The sequence below is a fragment of the Salvia hispanica genome, chromosome 5, assembly GCF_023119035.1.
Source record: "Salvia hispanica cultivar TCC Black 2014 chromosome 5, UniMelb_Shisp_WGS_1.0, whole genome shotgun sequence".
Classification (NCBI taxonomy): Eukaryota; Viridiplantae; Streptophyta; class Magnoliopsida; order Lamiales; family Lamiaceae; genus Salvia; species Salvia hispanica.
In genome coordinates, this window is record NC_062969.1 from 20,278,905 (window position 1) to 20,301,857 (window position 22,953).

The window sequence follows — 22,953 nt, forward strand, 5'->3', positions numbered from 1 at the left end:
TGAGACAACTCAAAAAGGAATACGACTTAGTTTCATATGAACATAGAAAGTTCTTTATTATCTTTCTTACTTTATTCTATCTTTCTCTTTGTTAATTTATTCTCTTTCATACTTTTCTATTTACTAGTGTATAGTTTAATTTACCAAACACCACTACCTAAATTCCTGTTTTAAAATAGAAACATCTCATTTAGAATGGGACAAAAGAAATACAAATTTATTATTATTTACTATACTAATTATAACTTTATTAAATTTTATTTCTCAAATATTATAGACTAATAAAAAGTAAAGTTGTCATGCTAAAATGCTGCATTATGTACCAGTGGTCAAACAATATGACCAGGACACAACAACGATATACTATAGTCCAACATTTACAACGCAGATTCAGGGCCCATTTTTGTAACCATCTTACAACCCCCACCCCCATCCACCCCTGATTTATGAAATTTATTTTCCTGAAATAATTACAAACTCCTGAATTTTATCAGTCTCTAGAAAATCATCTTCCCTCTATTTATTTCTTTGCCATCACACTTAGGTACTCCATCCATCCCTTTCCCTATGTACCCGAGTCATATTCTTTTTTTAATTGTCTTAGTGTAACCGAATCATTTTCCTTTTTAATAAAAAAGCAACCTTTCTTTTCTTTTATTTTATTCCCTCATCTCTATCTTTACTCTTTTCCCACACCCTCCATTCCAAAGTAGTCGGAGCGTTTCTTTTCAGCACCAATTTAAGAAAAATTATGTTAGTGAGTTAAGTAAAAGAAAAATAAAGTAAGAAATGAAAAATATAGAGAAATGAGGAGAAAATAAGTAAGTGAGAGTAAAGTAAGTGAGAGGAAATGTGTTAAAACTTTTATTAAAAAGGTAAACTATTATGAAATGTATTAAAATGATAAAATCACTCCACAACCGTAGAACAGAGAAGGCACTTTATTTTCCATTACTTAACTCATTTATATAATTTTTCTTTTAATCCCGTGCCGAAAAGAAATATCTCTATTATAAAGGGACTGAAGGGATGGAGAGAGTACATTTCATCTGCAGATGTAAGGTTCTTTTAAATGTACTAAAAAGGAGTAGATATTTCGATAAACAGTAAATAGAAGAATAATCAAATACTATCATTTTTATTGCAGTGTCAGATAAGTGGTGCGTACTCGCTTCTAAGATCTACTACTAACATATAAATAATGAACATTTATATTCTATTCAGCTGAAAACACTCTTAAATAATGTGTGTTTTTATATAAATATTTCTGTCCTATATTGGCAGCAGCACCCCACCCCACCCCACCCCACATCTATATTAGAGCAAGATTAGATTAGAATCACACACATATACTTATTTCTCATTTGAAGGCAGAGGCAAATCATAATGAAATGAATACATCCTCTCTCTGAAAATCTTAGAAAAAAATGAAGGAGATGTGGACAACCATGGCGTCCATCATGGGGGTGTGGGCCTTCGGACAGAGCCTCCTCCACACGGTGTTCCCGCCGGAGCTCCGTTTCGCCTCCCTGAAGCTCTTCCACCGCGTCTTCAGCTACTTCTCCTCGTACTGCTACTACGACATCACCGAGATCGACGGCGTCAACACCAACGAGCTCTACAACGCTGTCCAGCTGTACCTCAGCTCCTCCGCCTCCATCTCGGGCACCCGCCTCAGCCTCACGCGCGGCCTCAACTCGTCCTCCATCACCTTCGGCCTCTCGAACAACGACCGTTTGATTGATTCCTTTAAAGGGGCCACCGTGGAGTGGGAGCACGTGGTCACCCAGCGCCAGTCCCAGACCTTCTCCTGGCGGCCCCTCCCGGAGGAGAAGCGCGGCTTCACCCTCCGGGTCAGGAAAAAGCACAAACACCTCGTCCTCACCTCCTACCTCGACTTCGTCATGGAGAAGGCCAACGACCTCCGCCGCAAGAACCAGGACCGCCTCCTCTACACAAACTCCCGCGGCGGCTCCTTGGACTCCCGCGGCCACCCGTGGGAGTCCGTACCGTTTAAGCACCCCAGCACCTTCGACACGTTGGCCATGGATCCCGCCAGCAAGGCCCAAATCATGGCCGATCTGTTGGATTTCGCTAACGGGGAAGCGTTTTACCAGAAAACCGGCCGGGCCTGGAAGAGAGGATACTTGCTCTACGGCCCACCGGGGACGGGAAAATCCAGTATGATCGCGGCCATGGCCAATTTCCTCGGCTACGACATCTACGACCTCGAGTTAACAGAAGTTAACACCAACTCCGAGCTCCGGAAGCTCCTCATGAAGACCACTTCCAAGTCGATTATCGTTATCGAGGACATCGACTGCTCGATTAATCTCACTAACAGGAACAAGGCCGCCTCCGTCAGGAAAAATATTAGTAATAATAACAACAACAGCTACGATGTAGCGGCTTCGGGTGCAAGCGGCGGCGACGATGGCCCTAACACAATTACGCTCTCCGGTCTACTGAATTTCACCGACGGGCTGTGGTCGTGCTGTGGCAGCGAAAGGATCTTCGTGTTTACGACGAATCACATCGAGAAGTTGGATCCGGCATTGCTGAGGAGCGGGAGGATGGACATGCACATCAACATGAGCTACTGCACCTTGCCGGCGCTCAATATTCTGCTGAAGAATTATTTAGGATACGATCTGGATAACGAGGCGGTGGAGGAATTCGCGGCGGTGATCGAGCCGGCGGAGATGACGCCGGCGGACATCAGCGAGGTGCTCATCAAGAACCGCCGCAACAAGAGCAAGGCCGTCGCGGAATTGCTGGAAGCGCTCAAAATTAGGGCGGAGAAAAGCGGGTTGAAGAAATTAGGGCATAAAATGGTGGGCCATGTGGAAGAGGAAGAGGAGCAGGAGAAGAGGGCTTTGGACGAACAATTGCAAGAAAATGTCAATAAAATTGGAGATGAAATTTGAGTGTTTTACCAATTGGTAAAACAACAAAGGATGAATTTTGAGACAAATTTGATTGCATTATTGTTTTTTTGTGCTTAAATGAATTTAGTTAGTACCAAAAATATCGTACCCAAAAATCGAATCTTTTTTCTGCTGTGTGTCCTAACAAATGCTTCATTTTGCATGTGGTTTGTTTTGCTAGTTTAGTTCACTTATGTTCTGTCTTCCTTGTATAGTAACATCTACATGGGTTGGTGCTTTCTCACATGGTATTAATTCATTTGGCAGTGGTGCCTATTTATTGGAATGTATTGCTTTTACGAAAAGATACAAATTGATAGTAGTGATGTGTGAGTTGTGAAGTTGCATCATTAGGCACATGGGGGTTCTAGTTCTACTTTCTTCCTTGGAGATGTTTCGAGTTTAATTAGGCATCCTCAATATTATTAATGTATGTCCTTTTGATCTATATTCGCATTTTTCAATATCATTTGAATAGATGTTGTTGCACGTGTAACCATAACAACATATGCAAACGAATGTCATGTGAAATTCAAGTGTTAGCCATCAATCCATTATATGTAATTCCTATGCCCGGTAATTAAAAATATATTTTGATTCGACATAAGTTTTAAGAAACTGTTTGACTTTATATAGGAAATGAAGAAAAAAAAGTAAATGGAGTATAGTCCCATTTTAATATATTAATTTTATAATTGAATATGAGTATAATGAGATAAATATATTTTTAAATAACGAACAATACAAAATTATAAAATGTGTCAGGTTTTGACAGTCGAAGGGTATTAGTATATCTATATTTGATTTCTAAACACTTTTACCAATCAAACTGTGACAACACTTAAATCTTTATTAATTAACATGGAGTAAAAGTTGATGCTACTTAGAAATAAGAGCAATTTTTTTTAAATGTGCAAATGGATAATGCAGAAAGATTTTTAAAAAGAAATGCAAAATGTGAGTGACAATCAAGGAGGAAACAGCTCAACAATGACAAGATTTTATGTTGGAATAAAGAAAGATATGAGGAGGAAAAGGGAGAGACCTCATATGATCTGAAAAGTTGACACTTTACATATATATTTACTTTTTAAAAAAGAAATTGGTTTTTGTCTTGATTTTATTACTGAGTTGGAAAAGCAGATTTTGCCTTTTCCAATTTAGCCTAGAAAATAAAGGAGATTAGTTCTTATCCTACGTGGAGACAGCAACCACTACATTGTCAATGATGTTGTATTTATATTATCATGCGTTTCAGATTGTCTGTGTGTGGCGTTTCGGAAAAAGTAAACTTTTTTAATGACAAAAGTTGGTGCTGTGTTATACTTTTTGTTTAGTGCTGCGGTTGTGGTTTCTCTATGACTTGTTTGCTTTATTAAAAATTCAGTTTTATTGGTTATTAATGGTTAATTAGGTCAGGAATTTGTTTGATAGTTGGTTGCTCTCATGCGCCAGGTTTAGTAAATTTGAACTTGTTTTGTGGACTTTTCCACTTCAGACAGCAATTTGGATCCGTGACATGCTTATACTATTTCATTTGTGGATATGGACAAGTTAAATTAATCAAGTTCCCACGTTGTGTTAGTGATCCCAGTTGGATAAGAACTGCAGGAACAAAAAAAACCATATAAGTTTTGTTTATGTTTAATCTAATCTATTAAATATCCGATGTTTTATTTAAGACATCAAACAACGTGACCATCTATGATATAATTCATCTCTAAAACCATAAATTTTGCACCTATTCAGAATTTCCATTTCTCCACTCTTAAGTCAAAATAGATAAATTAAAGTGCGAATTTCATTGTCCATAACTCAATTCAAGAATTTGAGGCGTCAATATATTATTTGTATTTTGATTTTAAATATATTAGGCTTATTTTTTTTATTGATAAATGAAATAAATTGAAATTGAAAGGTTGTGTCAAATTAGATTTAAACCTAAAACCTTTATTTTCAAGTATTAATTACTCTATGACTGGGCTATACGTACAAACAATGCTTATTTATTTGATTTCAAACATTAACCATTATACCAACAGGTCAACACATAAATTAGACTCATTTATCATTCCTCACAATCATTTTGGTTGTAGTTTGGATTGTGCTCATACTTATAAGTACTCCTTCCATATCAATATAGTTAAGTGTTATTACTTTTCAGGATGACCAACTTAGTACTCTCTCGTTTCTGAAAATTTGTTATTTATTTTCATTTTTGTATGTTCCCAAAAATTTATCGCCTTTCACTTTTATGATTATTGATAGTGGACGTCACATTTCACTAACTCATTTATATTCATATTTTTATTATAAAGCTAATATATAAAAGTAGGATCCATATTCCACTAACTTTTTCAACTCCCTTTCTATTATATTTCTTAAAATCTGTGCCGGGTCAAATGGTGACAAATTATTAGTGACGGAGGGAGTAACAATTTTTAACAATTTTCTGTTATGACAAAATATAAAATATATAATCACTCTTTTTTTATTTAATCACACACTTTATTATATTTTATCTCTTAAATTTTATTTTTTTCTCATATTTTATTTTTCTTTATTTGTTCTATTTAATGTAATTTCTTAATTTTTGCATCGAAAATAATGTTTTAATTATTTTGGTACTGAGGGAGTAATTTTTTAGTCAACGGTGATATTTCAATAGCTTGATTATATGACACAAACCATTAGATATTGACTCTACTACTGCAATAAAGTGCTTGTGGCCTGTGGGGAACTGATTTCTAGGGATCCTATCTTAAAAAGTAATGTGTTTTAATATTGGAAAATATATTAAGTGAACGATTGTAGAAAGAATGTCGTGACATTAGATTGAAGTTACAAAATTATATTTAAATTGTGTATGACTGAATATAAAATATCAGTACAATTGGGAAATTCAATTAATTGGGCTGGCTATATACGACAAAAGTTGACACTGATAATGTTATATATAGTCCAAAGCTTCATGATCTTTAGGTAGAACACTGTGTTTGTTTATTCCATTTTCTATTCATTGGGACTTGAAGAAACAAATTTTTATGGATAAAAAAAGAAATCCACTAATGATTTCATTAAAATATAGGGAATCAAATTTGAATTGAGTTTTCCAAGTTGCCTAAGCCATTACACTTGTGTTGGCAAAACAAATTAATACACTAATAAAATATTTTAAACTATTTTCAGTGACACGCCAAATATTGCTTTGGATCTTTTGGATCTCGTGTTAACGAATCTTAATGACTTTTAGTGCTTGAGTGGAAAGATAAAATGACCGGATGAAGAGTCTCATACTAACAATAACAACAACAACAATAATAATAAAATAATGAATTTTTCAACAGTCAATTATTTAATTTTAGCTTAGTAAGTGTAAAAATGAACATTTTAATTTTAAAAATATTTTACACACTTATCGATAAATATATTAATTGGTCTAAGAGGTTTCTATACCATTTTTGTTTTGTACAATTTTTTGCCTCGTTTATAAAAGCGTGAGTTTATATCTTTTGGGTAATAAGAAAGTGCATAAAAAAATTAATAAAAAGTGGGTAAAAAAGTTAGTGCAATGAACCCTATTTTATATATTGATTTCGTAGTAAACTGTGAGTGAACTGAGATAGCGGAATATGAGGTTCATTTGCCTAAAATAGTAAAAATGAAGTGAGACTACTAATGGAGATGGGCGAAAAGGGCAAAATGAAACTTCTATACGAGTCCGGAGAAAGTAATAATCATCCATCATTATTTGGTAGTAATTTATATACTTTCAAAGATTCAAATTGCAATAATCAAGATTAGATCATTAATCTTCATGAAAACGATATTCTTGCTTGCCATAAATATATTATAATTACACTGATCACTTGTGTCAATGCATGTTATTATCGTGATTTTCAAAGAAACCAACCACACACAAAAAAAAAAGTTAGATTAGGATGGCAATCCCTCGGTAATTATCGACGAATGCCCATAAGCCACAGCTAAAAAAAATTACCGACAGTAACACCGTTTACCGACGGAAAAATAGGAATTACCGTCAGAAATTTCAGTTGGTAAAATTATTATTTTATGGTGAAAGGTCTGCGTATTCAGGTAATGTCTTATCACGCTTCCAACAGGACGGACGTGTGTTTTGTAGGACAAACCACACAGTCAACATATTCTGTTATGGACTGAAACTTCCATCTCATACGTGTCGTGTGTTTTGCAAAGAAAATCACATAATTCGTATATATTGTTCCACTTAGGTGCTGCTAATTTACACGAGATGCATGTTTTAAGAATGCCAGACTTTTGGTTCCTTCCTAACAATGACTAATTTTAACGCTATAAGCTCGTCGTTCCTTCATGCTCAAGGCGATTAAGTAATGGCGGGAGACTAGGAGTCACCCCCATTGTCTTCAGGATTGCTAATAAAACCAACTTGCCTATCTTTTGCGTCCATCATTTGAATATCTCTTGCATCTAACTTATAGCAAATATTTACACTTTTCTTTCTTCTTCTTCTTGGCCTTATTTTTCTTCGTTCTTCCCAAATGATGCAACGTTGATAAACACGAATTTTCATATTGAAAAAATAGACAGAGAAAAAAGGTAGAAAAAGTTCAAAACTGAAGATCGAAAGAATTAGACCATTTCAGCAGTCGACGAAGGTCCCTTGGCCCGTTGTGGAAACCTCCTGAGCCAAAACCTCTCTCCCAGCGGTCCATCGAGACAAGGTTAGTGGGCCACTGAGATCGCCATGGAAATTCCCTAGAACAGTCAGCGCCTTACTGAGATCGTGTGGCGAGTGCAGTGCATTCAGCCCTAATTCGCTCCAAGACTTGCCTTTTTGAGCCAGAATTGTATCAAATCAGAGAATGATCCTCCAAGTCTATAAATTCTTCACATGGTGATTCATTACAAGTGTCCAGATTTTGAGTTCAAAATTCTCTCTCCAAGATCCACATCTTTCACTTCCATACTCGTTCATCCACATCTTTCACTTCCATGCTTTTTCGTTCATCATTCACTCTTAGAGATTGGAGCAAGACAAGAAGAGAAGGCTAAAAGATTCAAGATTGATCCCTTTGTATTTTGTTTCTTGATTGTTTTAATGTTTATTTCTTTTTTTTATGGATTTTGTTACCTCGTCTATGGGTAACTAGTTTGTTGAATTCTAGGGATTGAGAGTAACTCTTCATATTTATTTAATTCTAATTTTTGATATCCAAGAATGTTATTTACTTTGGTTAATTCCATGGGATAATGTGTCTGGTTGCTTGATAAACAACACAAGATGATTTGATGGCATGTGGGGTAATCGAGAGAGGATCCATGAAGTTCGTGCTCATATTGTTCATGTAATCAGAAGGTGTTCGTTTTGATGAGTTGACCCTAACGAGTCGTTGTGTACAATTTACTCGTTCAAAACCTTAACTCACACACTAGTCTAGGAAAGTAAAGATCGATCCCACGAAGAAAATGGGTCGTTCACAACACTTAGATAATTTGGAAGGGTGTGGAAATGCTATCATGCCTAGAAGGTGGGTTAAGTTAAACTCCTAAATGAAAGATAAAATAAAAACTTATAATAAACATGGGCTAAACTTATCTAACCGACATGTGGCCAAGACTGCACCATAGTGATCATACATGCAACGATAGGAATTTCAACATATTAAACACTCTTATATGCAAAAATAACTCCAAACAGAGTACCTTATGCTATGACTAGGCATAAGTTAAAGCCATAAAAGGAAACTGCATCAACAAAAGTAAAACATATCCGAGTCCTTAAATAACTAAAAAGCTGTAAAAGTGGGTTGCAAGATAGTAGTACAAAAGCATTGAGTATACTCTAGGTCTAAAACTAAGAAACAAACTACTAACTTCTTCTTCTCCAAGCAATAAATGAAACAGGAGAATAAAAATTCCATGACTAAAACCTTAAACTTGAAATAGAACTCGGTCCTAAACTAATAACACGATCAACATTCAAATGAAATAAAAAGAAAATACCCTGAACTGAAAAACTTGCATATGAAATACGACGACAAAGCAAAAAGGGTTCTAGATCTAAACATTCTTGCTAGATAAAATCCGCTAATCCATGTAAATCACTTAGAGATTTATAGATCTTACAAAGATAAACATAAATCGATCACTTAGAATTCCAAACAGGGTAGAATATAGTCGAAGACATGCTAAACCAAAAGGGGATCGGATATATGTAATAATATCGGCGCTCAATAAATGAAAGAACGATTATATGAGCGGTAGATAAAAATCAACTCTTGCCATAAGATAACGAATTCGCATATCATGAAATCGACGAATGACCGATGGAGAAATGATGTGCGCTCCTCTTCGTGTCGCTCTCTTCTTTCCTTCTCTTTAAAGCGTGTGTAGTTTATCGTTGCGAGCTGCTCAAGTTGGACAGTCGACCTGATTAGGCCAGCCTATTTCCGCCAAAATGCAGGTGAGTGGATCCGGTAAAAGCTCAGACTGATCAACTCGGCTTGTATCAGCCCCGAGTGAGAAGAAACAAGGAACTAAAAGGAGTGCGATCAAAAACCTTAACCCACTAATACTATTAACTAGTATAGGGAAGTAAGGATCGATCCCACAGAGATGGGGCATTGGACATTTGTTTGTGTGACACGGCTTGGGCTTGGCTGCTGCCACGCTTTCTAGGGGGTGAGTTAAGTTTAACTACTGGGTTTGGAAAGGAAAACTAAACTGAACAACTAAGCTAAACTACCTAATCAACTCAAACAAACTTTCCATAAATTAAGTTAGGAAAGTAGATAAGAAAACAGTAAATTGGCTCATCACCCCTTCTTGGGGTGGAATACAGAACAGGAAATGGAAATTTTGCGAGAAACAACACCGAATCGAGAACTAAATCAGAACGGATGTACAGAAATCAAGAACAAGGAATTGGAAAGAACTCTGGTTTCAGCCCCTGGAAGAGAGCTGAGACCCTACCTACTCTAAGGAGATTGATGAGAACCCCCTCCAAACTCGATGCAGAAATGAAATTGGGAGAACTCTCTTCTCTTAGTGTGTTGGGCTTATATAACCCTAGGGTACCAGCTCCCTGAAATGATGTTTGATAAGGCTAATTTCATGCATTGGTTATGTGGTAAAATTCTGTGATTTCCTGGGTCTGACAAGGTTTTACAAGCCAGGTGTGTAGAGAAATCGCCAGCCCTAGGAAGAAGATGAAGATTGCCTGTAGGAAGAAGCTGGCGGGGAAAAATGAGCGGAAGAAGGAAGAAGTTACTAGAGTGAGGAGCATCAAATTGGAGGGCAAAATAGGGAACACAAGAACAGTCTAGAAGCTCTATCCACTATAAATAAGAGCATGCGATCAACATGAAGATATCTCGTTCCATCACTCTTTCGGATCTTAGCTTAGTATTTCCACTTCTCTACACACACTATCACGGGGAAATGTCGTGGGGGTTCACGTTTCTAGTTTGGTTGTGGCGTACCACCGTCTCTACGGGGGCGAAAAAACAATTGTTATTTGATTTCCAGTTTACATTTCGTACTTCCCGAGTCTTCGTTGTTCGAAGCTCGGTTCTATTTTGTTATTCTCCCTGAATATTTCATATTTTGCTATGGATGTTGCTACTTTTGTTTCGTTTACCCTATTGCAGTGTTGTTGGTTTGATTTGTTGGATATTGTTGGTTGATTTGAGTTTGGAGTTGGAATTGTATGGAGTTTTGAAGTTGATCGGTTGAATCTGGTTAAATCTGTAAAGATCGAAGATGGAAATGATGTTTGATTGTTTAGGATGGCTTGGATCCGGAGTGAATTAAGCGTCCCGTGGCTGGATCTATTTATTTTTGCATGATTGAGATATTTAAATTCTGCATTCTTGTTCGTTTATTGTGTCTATCGGTTTAATTTTAGTTTGCCATGTTTTGATCTTTGTTTTACCCTGTTTTCACTGATTGTTTCATGATGAAGTTGGAGATGATGATGTCGTTGTTAGATAGTCCTTAGATAGTTAAGTTGCAGCTTTTCCAGTCGTACTATGCAGTTTTTGGGAAATGGTCCCCAAAGTTTCGCTTTTCGTCTGTTTATGATAGCTTAGGAAGTTGTTTACCCAGTCTAAACCCTAAACCCTAAACCCTAAAGTCATTTCAGATACTTTATAGTCATTATGCATGTCCCTGCCTAAGTCTAGCTGTTAGAGTAAACTATTTCATTTACCTAGTCTAGGAATTAAAGCTCAACCACAAAAATTGCGTGGCAGCAGCCAAAAATAGCTCCAGGTTTTGAACATGTTTTCTTACACATCCGTCTCTGTAGATTCGATCCCTACTTCCATGTACTAATCTTTTTAGCTATAGCGGGTTGAGGGTTTTGAAGGGCGAAGGAAGTGATTGTGTGCCCAACGACAGGTTACCCAAGGATTCTCTGAGTTCCTACACCCCGTGTCTAGTGGATTCTCTGGATCGGGGGATTTTATTTCAAACAAATCTCGCTTACTCTTTGACCACTCTTCAATGTTGCTGCCCTTCACGTCTTTAAGTGGGGTCTCTAGTCTTCTCCAATTTAGATTCTGGCTGGCTCCGGTAGATTATTAACTTGATCAGCTTGCTACCGCCCTTTTTCTCCTTCTTTTCTTGACTTCTGTCTTCGCCCTCTTGATTTGTGCAACATCTGGTTTATGGCGAAATTCACACACACCTGGCTCAAAAAGGGTCGTTAGTTCACGGATTTAGGTGCAGTTTTACTATGGAACACATGCATGAAATGAGCCTCATCAAGAAATCAGCTGTTGAGATGAAAACCAATATAGTAGATCATGAAATCGACAATCGACGATGGAGAAATCAGCTTTTGCGATGAAATCTGATGTAGCAGATCGTGAAATCGCCAATTAAGATAAAGAAATCAACTCTTGCGATGAAGATTTTTAATTGACGATGGAGATTGTTGAGCATGAGCTTGAGCGATGGAGATTGCAACAAATCAGCATGAGTGTTGTTGCATTTTGTTGAAACGATTGTCTTTATTGAGGAAGAGGAAGGTTCTCTTGTTGTTTCGCCATAACGCCGCGTCGACAGGATCGCTAACCTCTTAGACACCGGTGATGGCAGAGAGGGAGATGAAGTTTTAGGAGGTGAAAGAGGAGCAGAAGAAGGTAAGGGCGCAGGAGTGGAGTTCTATCGACGTTGCGAGCGGTGGCAGGATGAAGGAGGGCGTCGCCGACTAGTTGGTGTTTTGATTTTGCATGAGCAAATTTTGGTGAAGCGTTAATATACCATGAAATATGGTTTCCAAAGGAGAGCATCTTTATCAATATGAGTAGGGTTGTACCTAGTATTGCTGCATCGAGCATGTTCTTTGTGTTGAATGTTGGTTTCGGGTTACAAGAGATAAAAGTAGTCGGGCGTAATACAACCCAAGAAGAAATACAGATGGAAAAAACTGAAACAAGATTACAAGGAAAATTCGAAACAAGTAAACCGTGAAAGTTGTTAGCCGAGTCGAGGAGTCCTCTTTCCGCAAGACGAGATACGCCCCGATAGTGCTCTTCGGATTGGCGTTTCGTCCCCAAAGATAAAATGGCTACGTCTCTGATGAAGCAGCACCGCTATCAGCAGAGCTCCAGCGAACTGGATGGAGGTGAGGGCAGAGCTTCGACATAAGAACAATACAAGAGAGGGGGAGAGCTTATGCTTTGTAGAATGCTTGTGAATTGGTGTATAGAATGCAAGAGTATGCATGCCTATTTATAGGCCAAGCCCACTCATTTGAATTGATGGAGTCAACTAGGGGTGTCGAAACGAGTACCCGCGGGTACCCGCACCCGATTTTGGCCAAAATTGTTGTCCCGATACCCGTCCCGCATTATGTCGGGTATTACCCGATACCCGAGTCGGATATCCCGCACCCGACACGGCGGGTACCCGACCCGACCCGAATTTATTATTATTATTATTATTATTATTATTATTATATTTTTTGTAAATTTTTTTTTATTATTTGAATTATCCTCAACTTGTTGATCGTTATCCATAATAGTGTTAGTATTTTGATGCATCCTAAAAAACATAAAAGACTTCAGAAATAATTAGACATTTTAATTAGTAGCATTCCATAGGATATGCTCTGTATACATAATGCAGTGTAGCATATGCTACTTTATACATAATGCATATGTTGTATACTAGTATATATTAGTAATAGAATACATATGCTATTAATAAATATATATGTGCTACTGTATATATAATGCATGTTTGTGTAGCATATGCTACTGTATACATTAGTAATTAAATACATATGTTTATGTATAGTATAATACTATTGGTATCTGTATGCTTAAAAACATATTTTATTTTTAATAGAAGAAAAAAGACAAAAAAATTATATATTAAAATCCGAGTCAATGAACGGGATAATTTAAAAATAAAAAATTACAAATACCAAACATAAATCGGGTAATTTTTGGGATTATCGGGTATCTCGAGCGGGTAGCAGGTATACCAAAAATATGATTACCTGATCCCGACCCGTTACCCGTTTTCGTCGCGTAGCGGGTACCCGATACCCGTCGGGTATCGGGTCGGGTGTGCGGGTACCCAATACCCGCTACCCGTTTCGACACCCCTAGAGTCAACACTCATAAAGTGTGTCATGATGGCTAGATTGTAACCGCCAGGGGTTACTAGCCGTTACGAACGTTACAAACGTCGACCATGGAGCATGAACCCGGACGGATGTATCTAGACACCTCTCACGTAGTTGTTCATTCCAGAAATGTATCTGGACGACCCGATCAATGTGCACGCATTCTACGAAGCCACATTATTTTATCCACGTGTCCAAAATAATATTAATAAATTATTTAAATAATTAATTACATATCTCCATTTATCGTGACATACTTTAATATATTATTTGTCACTCACCGAGAATCGATTTAGAGAAAGTGAATATACTATAATCATCTACTCGAAGCGTAGATCGATTATAAATTATTTAATTATTTCAAAATTAAATAATCCTTCACTTGTATGACTCGATCCAATTGCGTTGACCGAACTACGATTCCAACATTGGAACGGAGTCACAACTTGATCATGGCTTAAAATAAGGGGGAGTATTAGTTTTATATTGAAATGGGAAAAAGGCACAACTTGATCATGGCATAAAATAATAGAGGTAACTTGAAAAATCAGAGCATCATCTCAATAATAAATAACTCAAAAGAAATAGTATCACAAAATTTTGTGAACTCAAGAAATACTACTATTTAGCGAAAGTGTTCAAGAGCGAATGATGCCATGTATGATGACACGACACATTCAGAATATTCAATGAGATATACTTCTTCATTGAACTTGCTCAACACCATCCTTCGTCATCGCCGCTAAACCTGCAAGTTTTATAAACATAAACAGGGTTAAGTACTTGATGCACTTAGTGGACTAATACTGAAAAAATATTTTAAAAAAATAACTCCCTCTGTCCACCAATACAAGGCCAAATTTGACCGGGCACAAATTTTAGGAAATGTAGTAGAAAGTAAGTGGAAAATGTTAGTGGAAGGTGGGTCCTACTTTTATATACTCCTTTCGTTCCATGTTCATTGAGTCATTTTTTTTATTTTGGGAAGTTCCAAATTAATTGAGTCATTTCTATTTTTGGCAAAAAAGTAATCCTCCTTTTTACTATACTCTCTCTTCATCTCTCTTATGTTACTCTCTCTTACTTTTTTCACCATCCATTTAACACACTATTCTTAAACTCCGTGCCGAAAAGAAATGCTTCTATTAACAAGGAACGGATGGAGTATTAGTTTTATATTGAAATGTGAGTGAACTAAAGTTAGTGGAATGTGAGGTCCATTACCAAAGTAGTAAAAAAGCTAAGTAAGACTTTTATTGGTGGACGAATGAAAATTGCAAAATGGGACATTTATTGGTCGACGGATGGATTGTTTATTATGCCATTATCAAGTGAACTCGGAGTTTTAATTTTGAAAGGGCCCAAGACACTAAAACATGAACATACATGACAGGGAATTTGGCCACGTTCCAAGTCACTAGACCTGCCAACTCGAAGAGACGATGCTCGATCTACGGGGTATACACTATCCTTAGTAAGGACTCACTCCCTAGTCACACTCAGATTCGATTAAACATACATGACAAAGCCACTTCAGATATGTAGCAGAGAAACACAAAAATATGCATGATAAATATATTCTACATCATTTTCACGTCAAAATTACTTAGGACATAGTTATTACTCCCTCCGTCTACGAATAAGAGTCTCGTTTTTCATTTTGGTCTGTCCACAAATAAGAGTTTCGGTTCATAATTACCATAAATGGTACAGAGACCCCACATTCCACTAACTCATTCCACTCACTTATCATTTAAAACTAATATATACAAGTGGGACCCCTATTCACTAACTTTCTTCCACCCAGTTTTTTTAACATTTCTTAAAACCCGCGCCATTTAGAAATGAGACTCTTAATCATGGACGGAGGGGGTATTTAAAAAGAAAGCCTACCTCGTTCCCTTAAATCCTCAACTTTGTTTTTCCGTTCCATTCTCAAATAGCATGCAAAAGAAATCATCATTATTGAAGAACATAACATGCAAAAATTAGACATTAGGAAAATGATTTAATTAAAACAATGCATGAATCTTAAATGATGTTAAATCTTACCCTTCGATCTTCGTTACAAAATTCTCAAAATTTTCCTGACTTGAATGTGTCATCTTCATCCCTCTATTGATTCTTTTCCGCGGCCGCCTGAGCTCCCTACGTCCATCGGCCTCAGTACTCACATTATTTATCTTTTCCCATCATTTTAATACAAGCAACCCAACCTCTTCATGAAGCATCTTCGGCCCAAAATGATGCAGTAGAAGACAAGACTTGGAGGCTAAGAAAAATATATTTTTGCTTCTACAAATTAGTTAGTAAAATTAGATGGAAAATTAGGTTTTTCTTTTTGTTTCTTATAGTTATTTTTGCTTATAATTTTTTTAGTTATTATCTTTCCATAAGTTTAGGATTTCCCTTTATCTATATAAAGGCCTCATTGTTGAACTTAAAAGACAGACTTTGAATTATAATTTGATATTGAGTTTTTATACTCCAAAGTTCTCAATAAGTTTGAGTTCTTTATCTATCAGTTCACTCATTCTCGTACTTTTCTTCGTTCATTTTGCATCAATTGGTATCACGATCCAGGTTGATTATCAATGGCTGAACGTAGACATGGCGGCAGACGTAGCGATGCTCATGGCAGCGGTCGTGGTGAGGGACGTGGAGATCTCCCAAACGAAGAGGTTGCACGACAGCGTGATCTGCGCGACATCGAGAACGATGATCTGAGACAACAGGTTCGAGACCTCTAGCGCGACATCGAGAACGGTGATCTGCGACAACAGGTTCGAGAACTAAAGCAACGATTGGCACGATTGGAGAAGCATCGGGGAAATCCAACCCGATGAGATCTAATGCGTCGGAGCGTCGACGGTCCGTTATTCAACGACGTCTACGGTGGTCAGTCTAAGCCCGTATACGACAAGGATATATTGTCGACGCCGGTGTATGATGAGCCCGTATACGACGAAGATATATTTTCGATACCGGTGTATGATGAGCCCGTATACGACGAAGATATATATTCGATACCGTTGTATGATAAGTCCGTATATGACGTGGATATATTGTCCATGCCGGTTTATGATAAGCCAGTATACGACGAGGCTATATTTTATGAGCTCCCTGGATTGATGAGCAAATCCCTGCCTCCTTCTAATGCCTCCTTCTAAGAAATTTGACGATGCTGACGAAGACGAAGGTGCTAATGAAAGTTTGTTTGATAAAGTGGGACTGTTTGAAACATCAAAAGGCGGATCTTTTACTTCAAGTTCTGTCGTTGCCAAGAAAAAGAAAACCATAATGGAGACGCAAAAGAACATGTTTGATGAAGGCTTCTCATGTACTGACTCGAAGGAGATACACTCTTATGCGAAAGATATCAAGTACGGAGAAGATGGTTTAAATCAACATAAAGCTTCTATTGCATTAATTTCTAAAGTAGGGGTTAATAGTGACCCTCTTCTGTTACCAAGGTCCCCGAATAGTGAGAAAAGTTGGGGAAGTCCAAATGATTTAGTGAAATTCATTTCAGGGACGGAAGGTAAAAGGAAAGATTAACACAAGTGGCCTTCATTTGGTGTGTCTATTTGTGAAATTGTCAAAATTGTTTGCGTACGTGAAACGTGACGATGAAGACAAAGTAGACTCGAGGATGAATCTTTTTCAAGAAGGGAAGTATGATGCAGAAGAAGACAAGACTTGGAGGCTAAGAAAAATATATTTTGAGTTTTATTTATTTCCTAGTTAGTAAAATTAGTAGATGGAAAAATATTAATTGTTTTTACTTCTACAAATTAGGTTTTTCTTTATGCTTATTTTCCTTATAGTTATTTTTGCTTATAATCTTTTTAGTTATTTTCTTTCCATAAGTTTAGGATTTTCCATTATCTATATAAAAACCTCATTGTTGAACTTAAAAGACAGACTTTATAATAATTTGATATTGAGTTTTTATATTCCAAAGTTCTCAATAAGTTTGAGTTATGTATCTATCAGTTCAGTCATGCTCTGATACCAATTGATGCAAAATGAACGAAGAAAGGTACAAGAATGACTGAATTGATAGATAAAGAATTCCATCTTATTGAGAACTTCAGAGTATAAAAACTTAATATCAAATTATTATTCAAAGTCTGTCTTTCAAGTTCAACAATATGGCCTTTATATAGATAAAGGAAAATCCAAAACTTATAGAAAGAAAATAACTAAAAAAATTATAAGTAAAAATAACTATAAGGAAAATAAGCAAAAAGAAAAACCTAATTTGTAGAAGGAAAAACAATTAATATCTTTCCATCTACTAATCTTACTAACTAGGAAATAAATAAAACTCAAAATATATTTTTATTAGCCTTCAAGTGGTCTTCTACTCTACTGCATCACAAAACATTTCTTTGGTCTTCTACTCTACTGCATCACAAAACATTTCTTCTCTCTTTCCATTTAATTCCTTCCAGCCCAAACAAGTTTATTATTCAAACAGCAGACCTAAACTTAATTAAAATTTCAGCCGAACTCATAACTAATATATTCCAGCCCAATACCTATTAACTCTAATGTCCCAAGACTTAGTTGAATCCGGCCCATAAATGAGTCCATAGAATAAGTGCAGCTTGACTTCTTCTCCCTGAGTCGTTCCACTCTTGGACAACTAAGCTAAGTCCATAATCTCTCTTCCCTTTCTCTATCTTCTTAAATTTCGAAATGCTCACTTGCCAAGAGATAGTGATGAAGATTTGATTTCCATTTTTGCTCCTATCTCTCAATTTCTTGTTTTCTTGACGAAGAAAGTGATGAATGAACGTGCTATAGGGTGAGAGGGTACGTCAAAATTTGCTTGTTTGTTGAGATTCGGCAAAACTGATTTTCCTCTTTCTCAGGATATGGTGGACGACTGCAGATCATGTAAGAAATTACGGCAACAGAAATTTCTGATTTGGGATTTTCAAAAGTGGGCTTCATCACCAAGTGTTGCACTAGATCATAGTTTAGGCCAAAAGTGTATATTTAAAAATTCATTTCCTTGTAGAATAAAAGAGGTTAGTTTACTTGTAATAAATACGGAGATCAATATGCTTAAGAAAATAAAATGGAATTTTTCCTCCCTCAGATTTCAAATACTTGATCGAATAAAACGTGAAATAACATGGGCTTGAAAAAAAAACTTAGCTACATAACCGAATTTCAACCCACTTACAAACCCGAATTCACTAACTTGAAACTCCTACCTAGTAGCGACATCGCCCTTGCTAGTCAATCAGATAGGCAAAGTTCAAAACAAAACATGGCTTGACATAACCATTGCAACTTTAACTTTTCTCATAAAACCTTTTTGATACATACCGCATACTTCTTTTATCAAATGCCGAACACATACTTTCAAAACTTCTTTTTCCTCATAAGCATATTTGGAACAAAACTCATTTCTATCGGTCAAGCCGAACTCATAACTTTCAAACTTCCTTTTCCTCGTAAACATATTTGGAACCAAACTCATTTCTATCGGTCAAAGCCGAACACAAATATTAACCAAGGCTAACAGTTCATAAGCACTCATTAAGTAACACACATTGCCATATAACATAAATAACATCACTTTCACTTTATGGAAATAGCACTCTTCATAAGATTGCACATTAAATAGCAAACTCGCACTTAATATCATATCTTAAATAGAAAGCACACCAAATACTTTTCATAAAAACTGTAAACATACTTTAAACTGAAAGCTCGCTAAAACACTTTAGTTCGAAAGCCCACCTCGTTCGCTTAATTTCCTTAACTTGAATTTCTTGTTCCGATCTTAACTCGTGGAGATAATCCTGACTTCATTTCTTTGGGTGGCTGTCGGATTTTGTTTAAGCTGGAGTTGCAAGGCAGCTCATTTTACCTAACACTCTCTCGAGCTGTGCACCTATATATATACTAAATTATGGAGTTGGTTGGGATTTGGTCAAAGGGGTGTGTGCAGAGAGAAATATGCTCTCTTGGCTTCTTGCTTAGACTTTAATGGAGTTTGTTTACTTGTTGCAGCTCCTGCAACCTATTAGGATTTGGTCAAGATTTTGATTAGGGACAACCCAGCTCTTCCTTGGCTCTTTGTTAACTACTTTTGACATTTTGTGTAGATGTACTCATCTTCAATAACTCCTCCTTGTTTGAATGCTGCAGGTTTGCAGGCTGTTGGAAATGCATGGCTGTCTCATTTCTACTAATACGGTGGCTGCTATGTGGCTGATTTTCAAGCATAAAATAATTCGGGCTCAAGAGAAATTAGACATAGTCCAACACTTGTACTTTATCATTATGGACTGGATTGCTTATTTGGACTTGAATTCCTTTGTACTAAACGAACTTCTAAAATTCTCTTGATCGATCTTAAATGTCCAATGCTCCTTGGATCGTCTTAACGATTATATGTAAAAAAAATTTGTCTAGTCACTCGGCGTCCCTTTTAAAAGCTTAAAAGACGTCAAAAAGTCGGGGTGTTACAAGTACGAAGATGAATAGATGTGCCCTAATTTAAATATCTACTTCTTCCGTTCCAAAAGAGTATGCACTTTGGGTTAAGCACGGGTTCTAATGCAAAATTGGTAAAGTAATAAAGAGGTAGAGAGAAAGTAAATAAAGTATTGTTAGTGGAGAATGAGTCTCACCTCATTAGATAGAACGTGCATATTCTTTATGGGACAAACTGAAAGGAAAGAGTGCATATTCTTGAGAGACGGAATATTATAGTATCTCTATTACGAAAACGATGAAATTTTTGTCTTGGCGACAAAGTGACATTTAAAACTTCGGAATATTATTTCCTAAGTCGTAGATCGTAACGTACAACATAATGACACATAGCTTTTATAGTGGCTAAAAAGTAATACTTGGAAGTTTGTTGAACACCAGGGAATTAAACAGAAACAAGTTTTAGAAAGCTGAACCAAAGGTGTAATGGTAGTAATGAATATCTTTGTGAGAAGATAATTAACATGGATTATTTGGGCTTGAGCATAAGGAAGCGTTTGGGTGAATAAAATCGGAAAAGCGAGTAGGCTGAGATGGAAGCAGTTATGATCATTAAAACTGCTGCTACATATCCACATATCAATGCTCCGCCTATTTGATAACAGAATCTGGTGAACCTGTTGCATAGCTTCATCCATTGGAAGCTCTTCGCGCCGGTGATCGCAATTGCCGACCCTTGGACTGCCGCTGCCGTCGCGCCAAACACTGTGTACGCTGCAGCCTGTATATTACACTCGTTAAATACTTCCTCTGTCACTCTATAGCTAAGTCGTACGTATTCCTTTTTCGGGTTGTCCTACTATAGCTACGTCATTTTTTTTTTTTGACAGAAAACAACAAATCTCACCTATTTTACTTTATTCTCTATTTCCTTAATTCAATTATAACAATTTGTTTATATCTTGTGGTCAAAATTAATGCCTCTACATTATTGTGACCATGAAATGTTTGCAGTTGTAGTTGGTTGCGATACAGGTTTGTTGTGTGCATTTTAGCCATTAATATCCCCTAACTCAAACAACAATTTAATACACCAAGTTGCGTTTATTAAACTAAAAGAAAATTAATTACTTGTAAGTAATGTGTAGCATTTAATTCCATAAAACTTCCAACTGTACCTAGAAACGTATGGCTCTGGTTGACACATCATATTCATATATGTATAATGTATTGGATCATACGGATAACAATTTTAATATCGTACTAAGAGGATACTTGTCATTTTTTCACTGTCATTCTATTTTTCTAAAAAAAATAAAACAGGAAAAGAAAATCAATATTTTTTCGTGCTAGAACTTTACCATTTCGTCAAACAAAAATAAGAAAAAACAACTTTCGGCCTTCAAAATATAGTTTGTAAAGCAATGATATCGAAACGGATAAATTTATGTATCCTTATTTCTGAGATGATCATATATCCAATAACTCGAATTTATTAAGATCTGAAAACCTATGTCTAAACTCATCAGTATCATACAGTGGCGGACGCAAAAAATAATATTTAGCAAGGGCTCTTCGTCTATGGGCTAAAGAGATTTTTGAGATATGAGTCGCTTATAATGGGATGAACACAGAAAAGGACCCTTCTAAAATAGCTAAAAATCAATTGACAGTAATTAACCACTTACCTGGTCTAATAAGAAAATTCCCCAAGACACATATCTGTTTGTGGCAAATCTTTGCATCTTATAACATGTGATAAGCTGGAGAAAATTGTAGACAGCTGCAGCAACATCTATCCACACCAAAACACTACGCAGAATAAAACAAGAACATCAAATTATTGTGCATATAATGAGAAAACAGAAAATGATCTTACTATAAAGCATCCAAAACGTGGAATGTTGCAGTCTTTTTGTATGTGTAGAATAGAACTTTTGTTTGGGAGTCGAAACGAATGAGACAGGAAGTTAGTGCCAAGAGAAGCATATTCATAATTCTCAAGGCAGCTTCTCTTTTAAAACTATTCATTTTTACTAATCTCAATTCTAAACCACAGGGTTAAGTATATCACTGTACATGCTTATATATACATGCATGTGTGTGTGGGGAGAGAGAGAGAGAGACAATTATGAAGAGCACACATCAAGATGGAGATGGGGGAGGAGTACCTTTTCTGTGTCCCAAGCATTAAATGGAGCTATGTTAGATTTGTAATTATTTGTGTTCATACAGAAAACTAGGTATGTATGCATATGATATGAAGGAACAGTTCAGAACATTATGGCACTCATGTGGTAATTTAATATACTTCATTACATGTGAAATTATGAAATGCTTTTGAGATCTGAATTCTGCTTGTATATATACACAAAAGAATAGCACCCTTAGGGCGTGTTTGGTAGGAAATACTCCCTCCATCCTCAATTAAGAGTCACACTTTGACCGTGCATGAGTTTTAAGAAATGTGAGTGAATTGAGTTAGTGGAATGTGGGACCTACTTACTGTTTATGGTAAAAATGATGTGTGACTCTTAATTGGGGACGGACCGAAATGAAAAGTGTGACTCTTAATGGGGGACGAAGGGAGTATATGATAACTTAAACCAGGATAAATCATCTTGATTTAGCCTAGACAAGATAACATGCATTCATGTTCGGTAGATTAGGATATGACGAGAAAAGATATGCTACATATCTTATGTGAGCTCCTTATATGAGCACCACTCTTATTTGATACACGTTTACCGTTGTTCATTTTGATATATATATTTAGTTTGATTCTAATATATTAAAAAATATTATAGAAATTTTTAATTTCACAAAATTAATAAAAATCAAAGTGTGATATGTTATTTTATTAATTTATTTGAGATTATAGAGAATGAGCAACTCGGACTTTATTTTTTATAAATTTTGTGAAAT

General features: G+C 36.3%; 2 protein-coding genes across 2 annotated transcripts; one reads left to right on the top strand and one right to left on the bottom strand.

Annotated features, from left to right (window-relative positions):
* The first annotated feature begins 1,341 nt into the window (after positions 1–1,341).
* LOC125191136 (AAA-ATPase At5g57480) lies at positions 1,342–3,213 on the top strand. The gene has a single exon (XM_048088612.1). The coding sequence runs from the start codon at positions 1,428–1,430 to the stop codon at positions 2,925–2,927; it is 1,500 nt and encodes a 499-aa protein (XP_047944569.1). The 5' UTR covers positions 1,342–1,427; the 3' UTR covers positions 2,928–3,213.
* A 17,139-nt stretch (positions 3,214–20,352) lies between these two features.
* On the bottom strand, positions 20,353–22,126 carry LOC125187860 (CASP-like protein 2C1). Its single transcript, XM_048084506.1, has 3 exons — positions 21,908–22,126; positions 21,717–21,840; positions 20,353–20,809 (listed from the first exon to the last, which is right to left on the bottom strand). Exons 1-3 carry the CDS (start codon positions 22,057–22,059, stop codon positions 20,558–20,560), a joined length of 528 nt encoding a protein of 175 aa, XP_047940463.1. The 5' UTR covers positions 22,060–22,126; the 3' UTR covers positions 20,353–20,557.
* Between the last annotated feature and the right edge of the window lie 827 nt (positions 22,127–22,953).

Excerpts from the sequence above, each read along its gene's own strand:
- LOC125191136 (XM_048088612.1), top strand. The coding sequence starts at position 1,428 with ATGAAGGAGATGTGGACAACCATGGCGTCCATCATGGGGGTGTGGGCC.
- LOC125187860 (XM_048084506.1), bottom strand. The coding sequence starts at position 22,059 with ATGAATAGTTTTAAAAGAGAAGCTGCCTTGAGAATTATGAATATGCTT. Across the intron at positions 21,841-21,907 it reads CACGTTTTGGATGCTTTATA|TGTTTTGGTGTGGATAGATG; the intron begins GTAAGATCATTT and ends TATTCTGCGTAG. Across the intron at positions 20,810-21,716 it reads GAATTTTCTTATTAGACCAG|GCTGCAGCGTACACAGTGTT; the intron begins GTAAGTGGTTAA and ends TGTAATATACAG.